Below are 23,511 nucleotides of genomic sequence, written 5' to 3'. Positions count from 1 at the left end.
TTCTGAGCCGGGACTTAATAACCGTGTGTCAGTCATTCCTGAGTCTATAAACTGTCTGCTAACTCCGGATTGATAAAGTTAGAAATCATCAATTTCTCCCGAGGCCACATTTTCTGGCTCCATGGATTGTAGAGGAGTTTCTCCTGCTCCTTCAGAGCCCAGGGATATAATAACACATACAGTTAATGTTGGCTTCGAGTCTGGGAGACTGATTTTCCCCAGGGCTTCCCCTGACTTGAGTTGCTGACCTCAGCTGGCTCTGGACCCCCGGAGGTCACAGAATCTGCACAGATTCAGTTATTTGGGCTTAAATCTTTTCTGTATGACAGATTTCAGATTCTGATATTTAAGACATTTCCTGTTGTGATTCCATAATTTGATATAAGTTCTTGAACTGAAGTAAAGTTTTCATCTTAAAGAACATGTTCTAGGTTTTTGTTATCCCCTTCCTATGCCCTGACAGAAAAGGTGGTATTTTCTATATGTTCTGATCCAAACAGGTATCAGTTTACATGGGATAAGTTATTTTTTAATTCCCATAAGGCTGTCAGGGAGGTGTTTAAGTTAAAGCTTTATTATTATAAAGCAGTTACGATGCTTAATACTGGAACTTATGAAGGCAGATTATATATTTTACTTTTCAAAATAGTGCGTGTTGTGGGTCCAGCCATCGGCTGTCTAAGAAGCCTGATTTAATGCAGTTTGGGTCCTCCTGGTTACCCATCAACAGGACCCAAAGGTCCAGATGAACAGAGTCAAGGTTTTGGGATCTACTTACCTGAAACATTGAGCATGCACCCAGACACAGGCTTCAGTCAACACTGCATCATCATGCTCGGTGCTGCCCAGATTCATGTTGGGTCTTGTGTTATTAGAACATAGTTTTAAATCACGGAGCCCAAACAATAAATTACTGATCAGCTTTCATAGGGATTTTTTGTTTTTTCAAATACAGATAAATTATAAAAATATTTCACTGTTTATCAAAACAGGGAATGATATTTTCCCCACTGCTGGATGTTGTTGTTGCTGGTCTCTCTATGAACACTGTGAATGTTTGTAAATAAACAACTCTGCCCTTCAAACAGTCAAAAGTCATTTGATTTGCACAAACCGGACTTTGAGAGTAAAGAGTTGCATGCAGGGGTTTGGAGCTGCTGCAATGCTTGCGATGCAACACTTTCATGTGCACGGTGCCTTCTTTGTGCTCCTGGAAAGTGGACGCAGTAAATTCTGCACGTAGGAAATAAATTTTTTTCTCATGCTGAAGTTTTGAACTATAAATACACAATGCTGCAAGTCGTCAGAGCTGTTCTGGAGCGAGGTCGATACAATGTTACTCGTGGTTTTGATGTTTTGGCTGGTTTGTATACACAGACACTGAATTACTGAGTCTGGGACTCTGTGCAGACAACTTCACACTACAGTGTGTCTGAGCCTGAACTATGTGTGTTTTACCTTAATCCGACTGACAGCTTCCTGTGCCTGCATCATTCGGATGTTCTTCGATGGTGTCTTATCTGACAGCAGCTGAGTGGAGCCAAGATAGTTGGCTGCAAAGATGATTCCATCAATTAGGTCATCTGGGTCACAGGGACCTGGAACTGGAGTATGACACAGAGTCACTACATGATACACACATACACAAAAACGCATAAAGGCTATACATAAGTGATTTTCCTTCAGATAGGAACAGCTTCTCCTCAGGCTGAGTTTGACTTTTTATAGGATTAAAGTCCTGAGGAAACATTAAGCACCCTTACTGCTTCCATAGGAATGAACAGGGTACAGCAAGATGATGATAATGACGCGCACGTGATTAAATGATCAACAGCAAGTGTAACCCCATCATTAAAATTAGAACTTCTGACAGTTTGGGGCTCTGAAGCAGTCAGAGCTGAACAAACCAAAGTGGAAATGTTTGGTCACATCTAGCAAAACCACACACAGCATATCAGTGCATAAAGTCACTAACTGCCAGCCACAGTGGTGATTGGGATTTGTAGCCATAGGAACTACGCAGCTTGCAGTCACTAAGTCATCCATGAACTCCTCTGTATACTGAAATCAGACGGGAAACGATCTGTCCAATAGCTGATGCTTGACCAAAGCGGGGTCAGCGAACGGCTGATAAAGAAAAGATGCTGCTATAGGCCGGGCAAAGTCCTGACCTCAACTCAAGAACTGTTCACAAGCAAATGCCAGCAAGCTACAATGAACTAAAGATCCACAATGATGTAACCGTGTCGTAAAGTCATACAGAAAAAATATTTAAAGTCATTGCTGCTAAATGTTGTGGTAGAGAACAGAGACTGATTGGGTGTATTTGTTTTCTCATCACTGCAACAGTATCCATGTTTCCAAAATGTAACAACATCATCGACCTCTGTGGGAGCAGAGTTCATGTAGCTGCTCTGCTCTGTCGGTACGTGGCAGACCAGTGGCTCCACACTGTTTTTGCTGGGCCCCCCTTTGTTTTACAAGAAAAATGTTCACCCCCCCCCCCCCCCCCCCCACCACCACCACCACGCAAACACATCCTCCAACCACACGCACACATATTTTGCTCCATTGTGGTTTATTTCACACCTCAAACATTTAGTAAACAATTAAGCAAATACAAGTAAACTGCAATAAATTACAGGTGGTAAGAAAAGAAACTACTAACTCTCTTATGCTACGTCCGCACCTACACGGGTATTTTTGAACACGCAGCTGTTTCGTCCACGTAGACGGCGTTTCGAATCACCGAAAACTGAGCTTTTTTAAAACCCTTTTTTGCGTTTACGTGTGGACGAGGAATACAGTGTTCGTCACACAACGTCAAAGGTATGCGCCTTTATTCACGTCACGCTGTGGCCACGTTATTGTTTACATGAGATGAACTGCAGAATGATAGAGACGAAATGCTGTTAATCTGACTGTCTGCAGGTTTTACACGCAGTTACTGTCCCTCCATTTACAAAGGCAGAGGCGTCACAGTGTGATTATTTTACTGTAGTTGTTTTTTCCTGAGTAATAATGTTCAACATTGCTGTCAATACATTTTTCAAAAAATGCCTCTCTGTGCAAAATGGGTTCAAAAACATAAACAGCTGTGGGATCCTGTTTGTCTGTGATTTGAACAAATCGTGGCAGGATCAGCCTGATGTTATTTGTATCTCACTGTAACTTTACTGTATAAAGAGCAAACATCTCCAACATGTCAGGAGTCATTACAACAAGTGTTTGTGAACTAAAGATCAAGAATGTGGGATCCTGTTTGTCCGTGATATGAACAGCCCAGCGCTGCTCACAGGGAAACCCAATCCTGCAGGGAGACCTACCTCGGCACTTGTGCAGGTGAAGCCAAAGGGAAGATTTGCTTCACCATATTTTCTAGTCTTTGGTGTGGAAGGAAGTTGGTTTGGAAACATAGTTGGCGATGCTTCATCTCCTGCTTTGCGTTTGTGTGGGCGCCCCGTCAAAAACATGTCCGTTATGCCAGCAGTGTCTAAGAGTTCTTTTTTCTTTTCATACCGCGCCCCCAATTATTACAATAATACAGCCTTGAGGCGACTGTTGCTGTGATTTGGTGCTTTATAAATAAATTTAATTGAATATATGAGAGTTATGTTTTTAATTTTTCAAGGACGTCCTTGAAAATTCCTTTTCGCCTTGTATACACTTTAAGACTTTAAGTACAATTTGTAATCCTGCCACATCCAGAAATACTTGGATGACACTGTTATTGAAGTGTGTGTTAGAAATGGACAGGAATCTGAAAATAGGGATCTTCTACAAGTTTTCAGCCACCAGAGTCTTCCCAGAGATGCCTCTTCACACACTGATGCACCATCCTGGAGTATTTTATCCTTTGTTTTACCGACTTTTGAAATCTTTGGACTTGTCCTGCACTTTGGGTTCTCTCACTTTCACACCTAATACAAATTATTTGTGACAGTATTGTTGTAATTTTTATTAAAAACTGGAAAACAAAGCATTTTAACTTTTGGTCTTTTCCCCTGTGGTATCGAAGAGTTTGACTCATCTTTGCCCAAAAGTGGAATCAAAGCACTTAACATCCAGGTTTTTGGTTAAACTGATGTCATGTTAAAACAGAGTTTATCTGCATGTTATTTAATAGTTAATCAAGCTTGATTCTAATCAAAGTATAGTCACGAATAAACGGATCAATATGATGAATAATACAATGCAGTTTGAGTTATGATGTGTTCTTGGCTCTCTGTGTGTGGGAGTAAAAGACAGATGTGAGACTCTGTGACTTTAACGTGTATGATTTAAAAAGGAAATAATACAGAGTGCACTGTGATTGTGAAAGTGTTCCTGTGTAACTGAGACGTCAGGCTGGAATTATGAAGACGCATGATATTCATGTGTGACTGAGCTACAGCGTGCAAATGTATATGCAGCATACATACGGGAAAATGTGTTGTTGTGTTGAAATGAGTATAATGGCTGAATTTTGCTCCAGTTGATCTGTGTGAAGATCAGAGCAGGAACGACAGAGTGGCTCAACATCGGGCCGTGTGTCACACAGGGTGACGCTGGTGCTGAGGAGGGGAGGCAGAAAGAACTAAAAACTAACCAACTAGTCTAAACTAAGAAACACTCAGATATTGAGTTAAATGTAAGAACCATTTAATGGACAATATCAAAAACGAATGAAGGCATTTCAAACCATGAATCGCATTCTTCAGTGATGAATGATGCTGCTTAACTGTGCAGGCGTTCAATATGGCATGTTACTACAGAAGATGTTCACGTATTACTAAAGTACAACAAAATAACAAAATCATTTAAATAATTTAAAAAACGAATAAATCACAACTGAAAAGTGTGGTGCACTGTGCATTATGTCGTGGAAAATTCATGACAACCACTTCAATAAAAGCTAAACAACACAATAAATAATGCAGACATTTTCTTCTGCTTATCTGAAGTCAGGTCGCTGAGGCAACAGCCTAAGAAGACCTCCCTCTTACTCCAAACACTGAGCTGTTACCAGCACATCTGTCCAGCATGTCCTGGGTCTACGCTGGGGGCTCCTCCCAGTAGGACATGCCCAGCAGGAATAGCTTACAACTGAGCTCCTCACCCTAACACTGAAGGAGAGTCCCTCAGAGAAAGATCAGTTTCTTTGTATCTGTGGTCATATTCCCATAGATCAGGCTTAGTCTGGGCCATTAATGACTGACATATGAAATGATCTCATATCATGGAGTTATGGGGCAATTTGAAACTCACCTTCCACATATGTGGGAAAGGACGCAAGGCTTCTCCTGGACTGTAAATGAAAAGACAAAAGTATGTTAATTGTTAACTGTGTGAGTTGACTACTGAACGAGTAATCCAGTGTTGACCTCACCTCTTTACTGGTGGGAGAGGTTTCAAAGCTGTCGTGCTGTAGCAGGTGCTGACTGGAGGACTCTGCTCCTGGTGGAGAAGGTGACGCTGAACCAGGCGACTGCAAAAGAGAATGAAAACAAGCACAATAACAAACACATTTTAATGCAGATCTGTGATTTCTTACTACGTAGAACAACATTCAGTTCAGTCTTATTTACAGTGCTAACTTTGTAAGGTAAAGAGCCTACAGTTTAATAAAGAAATCTGACCAGTCACACAACCCCTATGAGCAAGAATTTGGAAGTGGGAAAGAAAAACTCCCTTTTAAGATAAGATAAGATAACCTTTATTAGTCCCACACGTAGGGATGGGTACCGGTGTTCTGACATAAACGGTAGTAACCAGACCGAAAAGCAGCGCACATTTCGGTGCTTTTTTTTCCTGAGCTGTGATACACTTTAGATTCTAGCCAATCATTTTACGTTTCCGAGGATAGTAGGCGGGGCCAGGTACGTACGTTCTTTTAGAGCAGAGCTACAGATTAAAAATGCCCAAGGCAATGCGGTCAAAGTCTGGCTGTACTTCACAGCAAAAGATGCAAACTCAGCAGCAACAAGTGCTTTAAGCTGATACTGTGATACTGTCAAAGGAGGTAACACCTCGAATCTGATGAAACACCTGGCGACGCATAGCGTTTTTTTAAATGCCCCGTATTTGATAGATTGCTGCGAGACCTCACACCGAGCACATCTACTGCGGGTGTGGTGCCTGTTATCGGACCCGGAGTTAGCAACATCCCCCAAAAACCCGAAGAGGAGAGTCCTGGCCCCTAGCCCTGCCACTGTAGCAGAAATGATGAGGATGATGATGCAGCAGCAGCCGTTCTTCTCTGCGTGAGGAGCTTAATGTTGTTCGTGTGTAATTTACGTTGAGTAGGCTAACCACGTTATTACATTAATGCAGGTAAGGTGAACTAGCAAACATCATCATAGCTACATGCTGCTGTCTTCTTGTTTGATAGAGTGATACCATATATGCCCCATAGCTGCAGAAAAGGCTAACATTGTTATCTTTTTACAAAAAAACAGCTGAACATGAGAGGTTTTAGGACCAATTTTGTGTTCTCCATTCTTTAAGCACCGGCACAGTTTCAAAAGTACCGATTTGGCACCGGTATCGGATCAAACCTAAACGATACCCATCCCTACCCACACGTGGGAAATTAGTTTTGTTACAGCAGAAACAGGATGAAACCAGGCTCAACAATCATCTGACACTACTGATTGGGTGTGAGGGGACAGAGAAGAGAGCGAAAGACAGCATATAGTCCAGGAATATTTTCAGTCATGGAGTCTCTGAGCACTTCATGAAATCATCATTAAATCTCAGTATTTTTTCTTCACCACCTTTTTTATTCTCACAGTTAGTATGTGTGGATTATTTCTTCCTTAGGTTTTAAAGATAATCAGTTAATACATTTTCTTTTTCTCTGGCTGATCGTTCAAATGTCAGCAGTTAGTGTTGGTTGCTGAAAGTCAGGGATAGGTACTCGAACCTTCATTTTAACTGTCAGGGGATCTGTGTTGGTATTACCATCAAAGAGTATCGGCAGAAGAAAACCCAAAACTTAAAGTGATTCACAGGAAATTAAAACAATGCAGGTTCAGAATTCACATTGAAGCAGGTTAACAGTATTCATTAAATAAAAAAATAAAAATAATAATAGAATCCATTAGAATTAAATGCACACTTCATGTACATCTTCAAAACCCTTCAGTTGTTCGTTTCTTATTCATAGAAACATACAAGAGCTCATCATGGAGGCGCAATGACGGCCTCTGATCAGGATGAAAGAGACACTCGGACAAGAAGTTTATAAAAAACTAACAAAATGTAAGTAATAAAAAATAAAAAAATAGACACAGATATGACATTTTGTGTAGTTCAAAATTGCAGTAAAAAGTTGAATGTAGAATTCATATCTTTTGCACAAATAATAATTATGCAGTAAGAAAAGCTGCAAACCATGTGTGTTGCATGGACAGCAGATACGGTTTGTTCCTTCTCAGCAGTTTTTCTTGATGTGTGAACGAGGTGGTGGAGAGACTGCTCAAACTGCCCCCGAAACACATAAACCATAGGTGTCAAACTCTGGCCCGCGGGCCAAATTTGGCCCGCAGCCTAGTTATATTTGGCCCGCGAAGCCATACCACATTACTATTAGAGCTGGCCTACTGGTATTATACAGCTAATATATATATTGTTTAGTATTAAGCTTTGCTTGTTCCATATTCAGTTTTTCAGCAAAACTTGTTTGAGTCCATAAGAAAAGATTCATTCTTATATCTGGAGGAATAAATATATTTCAGTAAATATTAATGTTAGCCCGCGACTTTGTTCCAGTTTTGAATTTTGGCCCACTGTGTATTTGTGTTTGACACCCCTGACATAAAGTGATGGTCACACATCACAGAGTAATATTACAGGTGAGCTGGGTTAAACTGTGTAACGTCTCTCGCTAGCTCGGGTGTACTGGCTGACACTGAGTCGACTCTAACGCTATCATCGGATCCAGCAAATCCGACTGAATTTTGAGTTCCTGCATCTTTTATCTTAATGCTTCTGTTTTTTCTTTTAACTAAATGTTTTCAGTTGCTGCCTCGTCAAGGCCAGAAAGTTCTGGGACAGAGCAGCATTCATAGTCCACAGCAGGACTGCCTTCCATAGGCTGCTCATGTTCTGCTGGTCCGCTAGCTCAGGTCTATGGATCCCGTACACTCAGTCTGGCTGAATGGAGTGATCATTCCCAGTGTTGGTCAAGTTACTTGAAAAAAGTAATCAGTTACTAATTACTGATTACTTCTGGTCTGATCTGGAGTGAAGTGCAAACTGTAGATGTCGCTGTGAGCAGTGACAGTGAAACTGTTACAACGAATACTCACTCACCACCGTCTTCTTTATTCAGGACCAAACGCAAACTTAAAACTCCAGTATATTTGGATATGATATGCATTTATACAGAACTCTGACAGCTGAGAACAGCACCACCGCCTGGCAGCACCTGGGAATTGGAGTTACGGCATTTATCATGGCAGTGGAGCTGGTCATGCTGGCGTCTCGGTGGCAACGCAACATTATGTAAAATTATTATTCTGTGTAACTTCTGCATATTTTTACATTTCAGTTAGTTTTAAAATCACACAATATCTTATTGAGTTTAACAGATTCATTTGTTTAGTCTTCTTGTTTATTCACACCTACAGTGATTTGCCTCATTCATGATTTTTTGCATATTTGTCACACTTCAAGCTTTAGATCATCAAACAAATAACACAATAAATGCAAAATGTAATTTTTAAATGAGGATTTTATTTTTTAAGGGAAAACTGTTGAATTCCCTTAAACCTAGCAACATAAATTAGTTTAAATTCAGCCACACTGCAGGGTTGTTGAGAATAACTGGATCACCAAAATCTCTTTGGGCAAAATGTTCAGGTATTTTTGTGAGACAAGCATTTGTGGAGGGGGTGGCATTGGGTTTGTATTAGAACATTTGTTTTTCACACAGGCACAGGTAGGTTTGATCAGCAGAATAAATCACCACTTTGACTAATATTAACATTTGTTTGATGATTTGAAACATTTAAATCATACAATTAAGCAAAAAAGTAACAAATCAGGAAGGATACAAATGCTTTTCACAGTAGTGCACATTAGTTTCATTTAGGAAATATTCACCTACAGATGCCTAAAAATCTTAAATCTGTGTCTTTCTTCTTCCAAAGATTTGACTTTTAAATCTGAACACTGTTAAAACAACTTTATCTGGTGTTCAATCCTCTTTTAGTTTTTGCAGGATGCTTGCTGGGTCTGTGTTCACTAACATTTTGAATCAGTACATTTTTGTTAAACACTCAATACCTGTGAAAGTATTGGAGGAAAACACTGTTAGAACGAACATTAATGCTCTCACGTCCTGCATGTGTTCGCAGAAAACACAAATCTTTCCATCAGAAATACTCTTAGATTATTCCACCAAACATACCTCATCCTGATCATGTCGGAGAGTTGGATGTTTCTCCTTTGCTTGTTCCTCCTCAAACTTTTCTTCCTGATACATCCAAAAATTTTCCATGACTTTCAATAAAAGAACTAATTCTGGTGAAGTTCCACAGATGAACGAGCCTGTAGAGTGTCGTCGTGTGGGTACATGCACAGCTCTATCAGACAGACCCGACAGGCGCTCGGGTTTCACCGGGATATCAGGATTCACCATGGGATCAACACTGCGAGTGTATCTACGTGGATCAGTAAGGACATCGTGTTCGTGCCAGTCACCAAAATGTATTCCAACATAACTGTTGTTGTGGATATTTGAAAAAGTGACATTTAAAACATTAGTGCGATCAAACATTGACTTTATCTACATAGGAAACAGCTGTGGTCACGCTGCAACTCGATCCACACTGAATTATTTAGCCAGTCTTACCTTTCTCACTCTAACCCACGATAAATAAATCATTTCAACAGGAATGGAAGAAGCAGAGAACACCATCACTATACCTGATAGTTTTATGTAGGATAAAAATCCTGTTTGGATTCATCGCCATTAGCAATACAGCTGCATCTTCTTCTTCTTCCAGATCCTCTTCCTCCATCTCACTTGTTTCCTAGCATGCTGCTCTGTCACACCACCCTCTTCCTTTTTCTCCTGCCTGATATTTAACCAACCTCAGATGCTTATCTACCAAAACATGAGGAGTTTTAAGTGCTGTAAAAGATCAGAGTACTGTCAGTACGCCATATGTAAATATTGGCAATCAATGCATTTATAGAATAATAATGACCAAAAACTTAAAATCACTCTCTCTCTCCAGTTGAACACAGGACACACACAGATCTGACCCCCCCCCCCTACATGGGCACTCCTGCACCTCTGAGATGTGGGAGTCATTTCAAGGTTCAAGGTTCTTTATTCGTCACATGCGTAGTTATACAAGTATAAATTCTCTGTGCTCGAATTCTTCATAAAACTACAAGTGCTCGTGTGAAAAAAACAAACGATATCAAAACACGGGTTCAGTCAATGAAAGTCCAAAGTCTTGTGACCCATGTTTGATTTGTTCTGCCATAAAAGCGTGGCTGAGGAGGACGGCTCCCAAGTGGTCTTTGTTTGCACTATTACAGACGCTGTGTCAGCGCTGTCACATTTAGATCAACTGCAGGGTTTCAGGAGATTTTAGACCCGACGCATGAACTGGTTCATCGAGCATCACTCTGAACCAGTATGTATCTAATGTTTGGGATACTGCAAAACACACACACGGAAGTCAAGAGTGTGTTTGTACACAGCCGACCAGATCCTGTCCAGATCTGATAATATTTTATCAGGACCAAAGTCAGTTAATATTAATTCATATTAATTAATTTTACACAGCATCTTGTAAAATTAAGCTTTACAGTGAGACGACTACATGATTAAAACCACCAACATCATCTCTGTTAATAACAAGATTATGCGTGTATACACACACACACACACACACACACAAATCAAAAGTTAATCTGATTTTATTCTAATAGACTTATTAGGAATTTATAACAGAGAGCTCATGTTTAGAAAACAGAGGAATAAATAAATATATTTTTAAAAAATAGATCTTTTTCATTATATCTGGGCAGGACACACATCAGTCTTTTGTATATCTACGAACAGCAACAACACACTAGGTCACATGTCTCTGGTTTAAGTGGTGAGGGTCAGCAGTAAGGCGGCTGTTACACTAGTGGGAACGGACATCTCCAAAAACACAGGCACACTTTGGCAAACGGGCTCCAGATCAACCAGATATTTGAAGATTACACCAAACTGAATATTTAAAAAGTGTATTCAAAGAAACCGTGGTATTTGAAGACGTGACTTACAGTTTGGGTAAAAAACAAAACAAAGAAAAGGTTTTGACTCCGTCAGTGTTTGATGGGTGAGGATGACACGAACACAGGAACCATGAAATAATTACGGAAATTGGAACTAAATACACAATTTATTAAAAGGATCAAATCAAATCAAATTAATTTCTATTTAATATACATGTCATTATTAAATGATATTAAATAATTATTAATAAATTAATAAATATTAAATAAATGGGATATTTCCAATTTGTAATGAATGAATGAGTTCTTTAATTCATTTGGACACACGTGGTCCTGGACTCACACTCGGGCCCACCGCCTCACTAACTCAATTCAATTTGATTTTCTTTATGTAGCACCAAATGACAACAGTCACCTCTAAGCCTTTGATGTTGTAAGGTAAAGACCCTACAGTAATAAAGATCAAGCCCTTTGGCAAAAGTGGGAATGAAAAACTCCCTTTGAACAGGAAGAAACCTCCAGCAGAACCAGGCTGAGGGGAGGGAGACGGGACTAAAGACATGCTGTGGACGAGAGCCAGAGATTAATAATAACTCAGAATTAAATGCAGATTGATGTATGAACACGTGGTGAGTGAAAAAGGGGACAGAAGGAGAAACAATGCATCATGGGAATCCCTGAGCCATCACCCTCCTCACTGCTGCCCTCACCTCCTTCTTCCTTTGGACTTCCTGTTTTTCTATGTAAAACTGCTTCAGTGTCTCTTTATTTTTCTGCAGCCAGACAAATAGAAACAGTAAAAACAGTGTAGTTTCTCTTGCCTGCACATTTGCAGTACACGTTGACCCGGTACAGTACATGAAAATAAAGGCCCCAGTAAACATCGGACACTGAGTCTACATCGGCACTGGCCATCGCGTTCTTTAACGGCATCAGGTGATGTCTAGTTTTGCTACCAAACAGAGTGATTTGCATCCCTTAACGCTGGCATCAAACGTGTGACGACAGCAGCATGATTGTAACTGCACGACCTGAAACTCAAGCCAAACCAACTAGAACGCAGATAAACCTTATTACCGTCTCTTTCTGTGGACCTTTCCACACTTTCCACAGAGAGAGACGTAATAAGGTTTACCTGCGTTAACTGGAATCAACCACAACACAAGAACCACCGACCCAATGCTGTCAGCAGGTCTCTGTCACACAACCAAAACAGCTGCAGTGCACTGCAGAATGGAGACAGCACCCTTGGGTGTCCTGTTCTATCTGGCATCATACAATGAGGGCAGAGTCCTGGTGGACTGGGTCACTGAGTAGACTGGGATCTGGGAAGTTTGGAAGCTGTTTACCGAACTGTTCCTGAGGACCTTTGGCTGGTCTGCAGTTAAGTGTGGGGTGGTTGTTAGATGGCTATAGCCACCAGTCATCTTAACACGACTCACTGAGCATCTTTGGCACTTTTTTCCTGCAGCTGTGAACCAGTCTCAACACTACCCAAGCCTGCACTGCACGGTCTGATTAAAGGACAGGCATGCACGGCACGATGACCACATGTTTCTCAAGCTTCTCTGAATTACACCCTGCACAGCGATAACGTGCAAAAAAGTCCAAACACTTTATCTGTGATGATTTCTCGTTTTAACAGAATCTAGTACAACACACTGCACTCACTATTTACTTCCCAAATGAGTGGAGTTAATGTTGCAGCTGATCAGTGTTAATAAACAAAGAAGAAATTCAGGAACAAGCCTCACTCTTCAGTGCAGGAGTCCACTCAGCAGTCTAGCTCTTTATTGGTGTTTCAGGGGTTTCTGGGGCCTTCAGCCTGGCTCCACTCAGCCCTACACCCACCTCCTCCTTACTGACTGACTGAGCACCAGTGCCTGAAGGATGTCCGACAGGGAAACAATTCCCTCAGTACTGGAGCGCTCGTCCACCATCACCAACATTTGATTACAAATTGTTTAAAGCTCACAAAATCATTGCTTCTATCTTTGGAGCTCGTGGGGCTTATTTGCTCCAAACTAAACATGTGGCCGTTCAATTCATTTCAATCAGCAGCTGACACTTTCAGAATATTTTCACCTTAGCATAAAAGTCATTATGCAATGACACATCTAAAACAGGGACTCTGCCCTATTCTCACCCGTTAGAGCCATGCACACATGTTTTATATCATAGCTTTTGTGTTTATGTCATTGACTATAAAGATTTAACCATAAAACTGTTTACATCATTTCATGTTTATTAGCCAAAGTTGTGATTCAGAGTCATAATTTGAGCATTTAAATGATCATCAGAGTGTAGAAGACTAAATCTAAAGCACCTCCAGGTAACTCGTGCTGTGAATAAAACTGAAGCTTGACTAAAACATGAAGTTTAAGGCTTGCTGTGATTTTACTGGTGAGTTTTGCTCATTTAAAAAGCTTCTGGTTTCCCTTCAAATGTGGAATGTGTCCCCGTGTCTACGGCGCTCCCCCGGGGAGGGAACAGGGAGAATGGGATGCAGCTTTCTACCACTTTTCTACACAACTTAATTCGTTTTGATTGGATCTCGTCTCTCCAGAATATTTTTTCATCTTGTTTTTATTCTTTGATAAAATTGTCAGCAGATGGCCCCGCCCCTCCCTGAGCCTGCTGGAGGTTTCTTCCTGTTAAAAGGGAGTTTCTCCTTCCCACTGTCGCCAAAGTGCTGCTCATAGGGGGTCACTGCCTGCCACCCACACTCGACCCGCTCCAGTTTGCATACAGAGCTAACAGATCAACTGAAGATGCCATTGCTACAACGCTCCACACCACCATCTCTCACCTGGAAGTGCAGGGCCGTTACGCCAGGATGCTCTTTGTTGACTTTAGCTCTGCTTTCAATACGATACTCCCGGACAGACTAATAGATAAACTGCTGGAAATTGGACTTCCTTCCACCACCTGCCGCTGGATCAGAGACTTCCTCTCAGACCGTGTACAGAGAGTTAGAGTGGGGCCTCATCTTTCCTCAGCCCTCAGCCTCAACACCGGCTCTCCACAAGGCTGTGTACTGAGTCCCCTACTGTACACTCTGTACACACATGACTGTGTTAGTTCCCACCCAGACAACACAGTCATCAAGTTTGCAGATGATACCACTGTGGTGGGGCTCATCTCAGGGGGAGATGAGACTGCATACAGAGCTGAAGTTCAGAGGCTGTCAGACTGGTGTGTAGATAACAACCTGGACCTCAATACCACCAAAACAAAAGAACTGGTAGTTGACTTCAGAAGGAGGAAGTCCGAGCTGCAGCCTGTCAGCATCAACGGGGAGTGCGTGGAAAGGGTCTCCAGTTTCAAGTTTCTGGGTGTGCACATAGACACAGACCTCCAATGGAGCTCTAACACCTCTGCGGTCTTAAAGAAGGCCCAACAGCGTCTCCACTTTCTGAGAATCCTCAGAGAAATGGACCTGAAGAAGGAGCTGCTGACCGTCTTCTACCGCTGCTCCATTGAAAGTGTGCTGACATATTGCATCGGTGTGTGGTTCTCCAGCTGCACCACAGCACACAGAAAGGCACTCCAGAGGGTCATCAACATGGCCCAAAAAATCATTGGACATCCTCTTCCCTCCCTGAAGGACCTGTACAGCACTCGCTGTCTCAAGAGGGCACGCAGCATCCTACGGGACTGCACACACCCAGGACACCGGGTGTTTAAGCTGCTGCCGTCTGGCAGGAGGTTCAGGCTGCTGAGGTCCCGAACAAATAGACTCAAGGACAGCTTTTACAACAGGGCAATAGCCCTGATCAATGCAAATAGCTGACCTGACTGGATACCTCCCTGGACTTTTTAGGGGGAGGTAACAATGTTTAAAACGATAACAATAATATTTATATTTATAACAAGGTGCAATAATAATTAATGTGCAATAATAACAGTGTGCAATACACATACACTTATTCTTCTTTTTTATACTAAGTTAATATACTGTGTTGTGATGTGTCATATCGTGTCGTGTTGTGTTATATGTAGTGCCGACGTAGGACAGTTTTTCCAATTTCATTGTACTACTGTACTATGTATGACTGTGCAATGACAATAAAGAGTTATCTTATCTTATATGACTGTTGCATTATTGTAAGGTCTACATTACAATATAAAGCGCCTTGAGGCGACTGTTGTTGTGATTTGGTGCTGTATAAATAAAACTGAATTAAATTTTATCATCATTTTGTGCATTAGTTTCCTCGATGCGGTTACATGCTGGGGCAGCAGGTTGAGGCTCGCAAATGGCCACAGCCAGTAATGTTATGGGGATGGAGGTGGAGGTCTTTAGGGTGGTGCCACAGAGGCGCGTGTTGTCCAACATAAGGACGATGCTGGACAACACCTCCCACCCACTCCATGACGTGCTGGCCGGTCACAGGAGCACGCTCAGTGAGAGACCCGGACTACCCAAACGCACCACTGATCGGCACATTGTCATCTCATCAGCAAGGATTGGTCAAAGAAAGTGAGATTGGACATGTTGAACGTAAAAGGCAAATCAACTCTGTTTGTTCCTGATGCTCGAGTTTCATTCACATCCAAAGAACAGTTAATACTGGACAATATATAACTTGATGAATAACAGTCAGAGCTTTTGTACTTACATCGGCCCCGAGTGATGTCGGCAGGTCACATTCAGCAGTGGGGCTTAAGTCCTGCCTCATTACCCAAACAGGTTCCTTTGGCTCATCAGGTGTGTAAGGAGATCTGACTGTTCTATTCTTCACCTCCTCTATGGCCTCCTTAATGTCTTTGATGGCTAAAGATATAGCATCCCTCTTCTCCACACTGTTCCTCACTGGCTCCTTCACAGGAGTCTCAGCCTGCTGCTTGGCCGACTTCCCTCGACTGGCAGTCTTGTTGCTTTTGTGAGAGAATTTGTCCGGTTGGCGTTTTTCTTCTTTGTCTGTGGAATCTTTTGCAGCAGGATCAAAGCTTTGTGAGCCTTTTTTAGCCCCGTTAACACTGTTATCAGTATCGTCTTCTTGGTCGCAGCTGTCGACACGAGGATACGGAGCAAACTCTGCCTCCTTTTCTGGACTGTCCGACTCACCATCTGAACGTTCATCGTAGTGCCGCAGACGGGAGCCCACGGCCTCCTGCTGATGGTAATCGCCTTTTCCCGCCCCGCTCTGCAACAGCTGCAAGCCGGTCGCCGCCTGCTGTCGAGACTCTCTATCGTTTGCCACACTTGCAGAAGTTGACACTGAGATTGGAGCGTCACATATTTCCTCATACACATGCTCAGAGAGCGAATACGTGTCATATGGCTCAGAGTACGCTTCAAGTCCAGCATCTAAACTTTCCAAGTCCTGACTGGATGAGACACAGGTTCTCGCCCCCGATTGGCTGTAGGATTGGGTGTAGACACAGTTAGAGTAGCCACCATTCAGTGTCTCCTCTGCTTTATCTTCTCTTTGGGAATTCTGGATATTAAGTAAGGATTCACGCGGCAGCATCAGGAACTGAAGAGCATAGTTAGGATGTGAATGGAGATGCTGCTGTTCAGCCTCTGCACTTTCAGTGTACTCTTCTGCCTCGGGCCGCAGCGGGAGGCTGTAGCTGTTTGCATCATCCTCGGACTCTCGCTGGGCCTCAGGCTCCAGAGACATCATCACTGGGATATCGTCTCCCTCTGCACGGTCAGTATGGGTGTGAAAGCCGCTCTCAGTACTTGCTGAGCGGGCCAGCATAGAATCCTCCCTCTCACCTTCAGCTTCCTTGGTCATCTTAGCGTGCTGCTCCCTTTCCTGTTGCGCTCTCTCCGCCTCCCTCTGCTGCTTCATCCTGTTCCTCTGTTGTTGAGTTCTGAGCCGGGCCTCACTGTCGCCCTGTCTGCGGTAACGTGTCACAGCAGGTCGGGGAATGGGCTGGATCTCGTGGGGCTTAGAAGACTGATCTCCATGTTGCAGCTCCGCGTCTTGCTCCTCCTGTGGCTTGTGGTGCTGTAGCATCCCAACTCGGCTTTCAGCATTTGCACCACTGGCCATTTCTGTTGTGACACCAGCTGAAGTCTCACAGCATCTGTAGCGCTTGTCCTGGTTGCTGTGGTTATGGGACAGGCTGGGGTGGTGTTGATGGCGAGAAGGACCATCCATCGCCTCCATAACGTCCTGAACAAACTCTGTCTTTTGGGGGTTCATGGCTGTCGGGTTGGTAAAGTGGTGTCAGAGAACGGCTTAGGAATCCATCATCAACAGAGCGAAGGCTGCTGGAAACGACTGCAATGGGTAAACAGAAAGAAAGAAAATGTGAGTAAACAAAAATGTAACAACATGAGCGAAATATGTGTCTGCTCCTACGTTCTCGCTGGAAGTGATACGGCGAGGACTTGCATGGTTAACAGGCAAAAACAGTAACTGACAAGCTAAAGATTCACACTTTTATTAAGCCAACACGTGTTAAAACTTCAGTTTTCACTTTTCTCTCTTGAATCTGTACAGACCAATACTTTGTGTGGGTATCTGCTTATCTCTGAAAGAGAAGGATTGAATAGCGCCCCATCTAACAGGTAACCATACCTTAGTCTGTTTGGGACTCTTTGCTTTGGCTGTTTCTGCCCAAGTACCTGAAACAGTTTGAAGGAACTAAAAGGAGCTATGCTGCAAATATTAGCTGTCAAAATGTTCTCCTGTAACAGTAAGCATGTGTTCTATCAATACCACTTTCATCAAAGAGCCTTAAAATCCAATAGAATAAAAACAATCTCTAATTATATAAAATTATAATAATTACATAATATAAATATAATTAAGCCACTTAAACTAAAAAGGTGCGACGTGAGTAAAAGCACATTGTATGTCCTACCACAGCTCGGTATCTTTTAAACCTTTGTTTCAGAAATATCAGAGCCAAAGTGAGTGAACATCTTTTCTACAACAATGACGTGGTACGAGGAAGCCCCTCCCCCCTCTTTTCCTCTGGTAATCTTGTCACGGAGCCCAAAGTATGCTGAAAAGAATCCAACACCACAAACAGAAAAGCACAAGAAGTTCTGTAGCCACTGGTAGGCCTGTGCGATATGACCACAATCTCATATATGACATTTCTAATCCCCATAACGATATAAATCTCAAAATAGTTTAATTTCTGTAAATTCAGTGAATCTCAGGCAACTCGACTTATGTGAAGTGTTTTCAGCTGGGAGTCGTCTGTGAGTGCCATTTACCTCGTGTTTTTATTGGAGGTCATCTGTTTGATGCATATTCAGAAATTTGATGTTACAGAATAATGTCGATCATTTCCGTTTATTTTGAAAAGTCTCAATGGGATCTTGAGCTTTATTGTGAAAGTTTACGAGGAAAATAAACAAGCGGAGGGTGGAGCCACACGATGGTTTTACCGTCGTTGTTGGTAACGAAAGTACGCATAAAAACAGACGCTTGTCCCTCCACAGTGTGGTTATTTTAAATATAAGAGAAGCCACTCTAAATCTTCCCCATGGTAACGAAAACTATTTTAAAGAGTATTTTCCTAAGTTTGAAATTGTAATACTGTGACTACCTGTCACGTTACCCACTGAGACATAAGCCTGGCCGAACTGAACATCATTACTTAAAAGTATAAATGAGTAACTTCCACAGTGTACGCACTTACCAGTGTCCATGTAGTCAAAATCCCAATATTTTAAAAAAGGAACGCATGAATAAAACTATACAGAAGCAAAAATACATTCTTAGAGTTTGTAAAGACTTTTCAGTTTCAGCATTCCTGCTCAGGCCATCAAACAGCATCCTTGTTTGAAATCATTAACAAGATGATCCACAGCCGGGTGGAAATTTCACCAACACTCCTTCAGTAGCTTTCATATGCACTCCTGTCTGGAACAACCCCAAGAAACCACTATACTGTTGGAAATGGATTAAAAAAGATCTGGAAATGGTTTATCACGATAAGACTGCTGGCATCCCAGCATTGCCCCAGCCCCATACTCGTGGATGGTTAGTTCCAGATTCCTGTAATGGGAAAATTTCCATTTTATTTACTATTTATTTATTCATTTCTTTTCCATCCCCCTCTTGGCTCACCCTTCTGGTAACCCAGCTATAAAAACACATATACACAGGACTTAATGAGCTCTGTAGAGGTTTCATTATACATTTGGTCTGCTTGTTACGTTGCTTATGTTAAATATTAGTTTTTAATTTCTTGTCTTCATGAACGCTGAAACGAACACGTATAACTCGGGTGGACAAACACAGATACTGTATGTTTATTTTCTGATTACATTTATGGCAGATCTAATAATCAGCAGTGTTTGTATTTTAAAGATGTACAGTGGCCTCTGTGAGCCTTTTCCTCTGTTCTTTAAGGACGATGATCTACATTTTAAAAATGTGTTTTCAAAGATACTTAGATAAAGTATAAAGAGACCTCTGTTAGCATGTTAAATGCTAAAGTTCACCACAGTACGATCACAAAGACTGAACTTGTCTGTCTTATTTGGAACGGTTGCCATGGCAAAGCTTTTCCTCTCTAAGAACATGGCAGGTTTAGGTGTGCAAAGTTGTATCTGGACAAACCAAAAAACAGCTACAAAAACCTCATAGCAGCTGTCGAGCACGGAGGAGGAGGGGTGATGATTGAATATGATTCACTCACTGAATACCAAAGTATGATCAGATAGGAGATCGTCTATTCAGCAGCTAAAGTTTGGGCCAAAGACGCTGAGACACCAGCAGAATCTGCAACAGAATATCTGAAAAGAAAAAGAATCAAGTGTTGCAACAGGCCTACGTCCAGATTTCAGATCAATGCCATGTGTGCATAAACAAATGACTGCAAAGCTCAACAAACTGAAACAACAGTGTGAAAAAGAGTAAGCTGAAATCCCTCCTCAGCAATGTGAGCGACTGACAAAATGACACAGAAAACACTTCAAACTACAAGCGCCTGTACGCACTGTTACAGGATTAGAAGCATTGATCTCAGCGGTGCAGTCCTGTGGGCACTTTTTTCTTACATAAAGATTTGACACTGTGTCTTATTTGTTATGAGATTTGTGTTTGGGAACATGAGCCACCCCGAGCTGGCCTCAGATTTCCTCCTCACGCACAGACAGCCACGCACACGTGGCTCCATGTGTGGGACTATTGTACTTTAATGTTTCCAGCATCACTTTATCTTTGTCTAAAACACTACAGTAGTCGTTCCTATGTTTGGTAGAAGTCACCTTCACCAGGAATGAAGCAAAACTACCCACATTTTCCAATTTCATCCAGGTTTTCTGAATTTTCTGCACAACCAGCAGCTTTCCTGTCAACAACTACATCAGCAAAACATCTGTTTGATTTCAGCTTCTGCTTTTACAAAAGCTCAGCTGAAGTCCTGCTTTGAATGAAGCACGCAATAAGAAACCTCGAGAACCATCTACCCGTCGCACCGAGCTGGATGGACTGGTTAGCCCCGCCGTGGCTCTGCACCTGGAGACAACAGGGCCTCTATGTGCCGATTTATTCATGTCCGCTCTGCGTGGGTCCGACACAGCCTCACAAAGACACTGCCATTTTCCTTCACTCTGAATCCTGGTTTGACGTTTCATCTACGGAGCGCAGTTTTCCGTCGAACCACTCCTCAGTGAACAGACCGCGTAGCGAAGCTCCACAGAACAACAATAACAACAACAATAATGATGATGATGATGATGATGATGAGAACAACAGCCCAGCCCGGAGACGTTTGCTTTGTCCGCATCCCGGTGGGTCAGGCCTACAGCGAACAGCCCGGTCCTGAACACGAACCTGCTCACAGGAGTGATGTTGCTAAAGGATGCAGGTCCTCTGCGCTGCGGCCACATCGTCCTCCATCTTCCCTGTAGCGGTGCGTGCGTGTGTGCGCGCGCGTGCTCCGCAGCCGTTCAGCACCTCCTTCCGCTCCCCGCCACCGTCACGTTACTATAAAGCACAACAAATAACGAAGTTTATGCGTTTTTAAAAGAGAACAATGTCTGGGTGAAAAAGCTTCATATAGTCACACCGGTCAATATAAAATGTATATATGAAAAATATATAAATATATACATAATATATTATAATAAATATTATAATAAATATAAATATATATATTATAATATAATAAATATAAATATAATATATTATAATATATATGTATGAAATATATATATATATATATATATATATAAATATATATATTATAATATATATATATATATATATATATATATATATATAATGTATATATATTATGTATATATATATATATATATATGTATATATATATATATAATGTATATATATATATACATAATATATATACATTATATATATATAATGTATATATATTATGTATATATATATATATGTATATATATATATATATATGTATATATATACATTATATATATATATATATACATAATATATATATATTATAATATTATTATAATATATATATTATGTATATATATACATAATATATATATTATAATAATATTATAATATATATATTATGTATATATATATATATATATATGTATATATATATGTATATATATATATATATGTATATATATATATATATATACATAATATATATATTATAATATTATTATAATATATATTATTATACACATATTATAATAATATTATAATATATAATATTTAATATATATATTTAATCAAAGAAGCTGCGCCTCTTTGTCACTTCTGTGTGTTCTCTGTGACTCAGCTGTAACACTACAACTGTAAGACCGACAGACTTCGTAACATTGATGTTTGCTTCTTCTTAGGTGCTGATGGGTGTTTATGTTTGCTGATATACTTTGTGACATTTTTGTGAACCTTTACCAACAGACTATAGATGCAAATGAGCTTTGAGCTGTTTGTGAAGCTGTGTGTGCCCAGGTGAGACAGCAGAGGTGTGGGTGAAGGTAGAGACAGCTTCTGTTTATAAGGAGAGGCGAGCAGGCCTGTCTGCGCCTGCACGATGAGTTCAAAACCAAAAAGACAACAAACTACTTAAATGAAATAAATATTAAATAATGATTTGAACTGACTAACTTCACTTGTATTTTTATTTTTTATTCCTATTTATTCTATTTATCCCCTTTGTATATTTTATTTATATTTGTCTCTGTATTTATATATGTGTGTATGTATATATATATATATATATATATATATATATATATATATATATATATATATATATATATATATATATATATATATATATATAACAATTCTGTAACTGTAACTTCGGTCGTTGCTGTGCTTTTTGGAAGTCGAATTTCCCAGAGGAACCCACCCGAGGGATTAATAAAGTTCTATCTTATCTTATCTTATCTTAACATTTTATTAACACGTGTGCATGTGCCATATAAACTATATGAATTTATTATTATTGTATCACCTCTCTGCCTTTAGTCCTGTTCATTACTGTTATTAGTTGATATTGTTAGAGAGGTATGATTTGTTTCAGTGTCTAATGAGCTTCTAACAGCTTGTTGCTCCTCTCAGTGAAAATACTCACACTTTCTTTGTGTATTAAAACATTTTAATGTTAATTTTAATTCAAAATAAGTTGTATAAACAAGTATAGCTCATTTCTACATTAGAGCACAAACATGAGTGAAAGATTCATTTCCACACATAAGAAGCTCTTCAGTAACACAAAGTGAAATCAAACTATCCAGTTATGAGCTGTAGATGAATGTCAGCTAAATCAGTTTGCTCAGGAACAAATGAAACACTAAAATAAATCTCATGTTTAACGTCCACTCATTCTGTGACCATTTTCCAAACAAATTCGCAAATAGGCAATGTCTTAAATTTAAAAAAGGGAATTATCTGAATCAGGATACTTTAATAATCCCTGATGAAATTCTGTGATTATAAACACAATAGACAATCTATTCATATTAATGTACAGAATTCACCTGCTTGCTGCTACTACTGCACATTCACCCAGTGTATATACTACATATATACTATATATATATATAATGTTCTTCCTCTACACCCCCCCCCCATTTTTGCACATGTCGAGGAGCGTGTCAGGCTACATTTCACTGTGTGTTATACTTGTTTAACTATGCATGTGACAAATAATAAAGAACCTTGAACCAATGAAGACAGTAACAGAGAGCAAACAGCGCCACCCTCAGGTGTGACGAGCAACGACAACACACAAAATCATGACCTGAGTCAGACCAGCTCTCCTCTGTCATTTTCCACCATAATTCTGTTGATTTCTTCTTCTTTCATTTTTCCTGTAAAGTGTTGGTTGTTTTAAACATCAGTATTCAGC

The 23,511-nt window shown here is 40.7% G+C and overlaps 1 protein-coding gene across 1 annotated transcript in view; it reads right to left on the bottom strand.

Annotated features, from left to right (window-relative positions):
- Window positions 1–21,094, bottom strand: part of apba1a (amyloid beta (A4) precursor protein-binding, family A, member 1a) — a 59,330-nt gene extending 38,236 nt beyond the window's left edge. Inside the window, exons 1-5 of the mRNA XM_026186996.1 lie at window positions 20,985–21,094; window positions 15,849–17,465; window positions 5,369–5,467; window positions 5,248–5,287; window positions 1,459–1,604 (exon numbers count right to left, since the gene is read on the bottom strand). Coding sequence (XP_026042781.1) covers window positions 1,459–1,604; window positions 5,248–5,287; window positions 5,369–5,467; window positions 15,849–17,387 — 1,824 coding nt within the window. The 5' untranslated portion in view covers window positions 17,388–17,465; window positions 20,985–21,094. The remainder of the gene's footprint in view (window positions 1–1,458; window positions 1,605–5,247; window positions 5,288–5,368; window positions 5,468–15,848; window positions 17,466–20,984) is intronic.
- Window positions 21,095–23,511: the final 2,417 nt, after the last annotated feature.

Source organism: Astatotilapia calliptera, chromosome 12 (genome assembly GCF_900246225.1).
Source record: "Astatotilapia calliptera chromosome 12, fAstCal1.2, whole genome shotgun sequence".
In the NCBI taxonomy this organism is placed as follows: domain Eukaryota; kingdom Metazoa; phylum Chordata; class Actinopteri; order Cichliformes; family Cichlidae; genus Astatotilapia; species Astatotilapia calliptera.
Note: the sequence above shows the minus strand (reverse complement) of the source record. Positions and strands in the feature narration are given on the sequence as shown.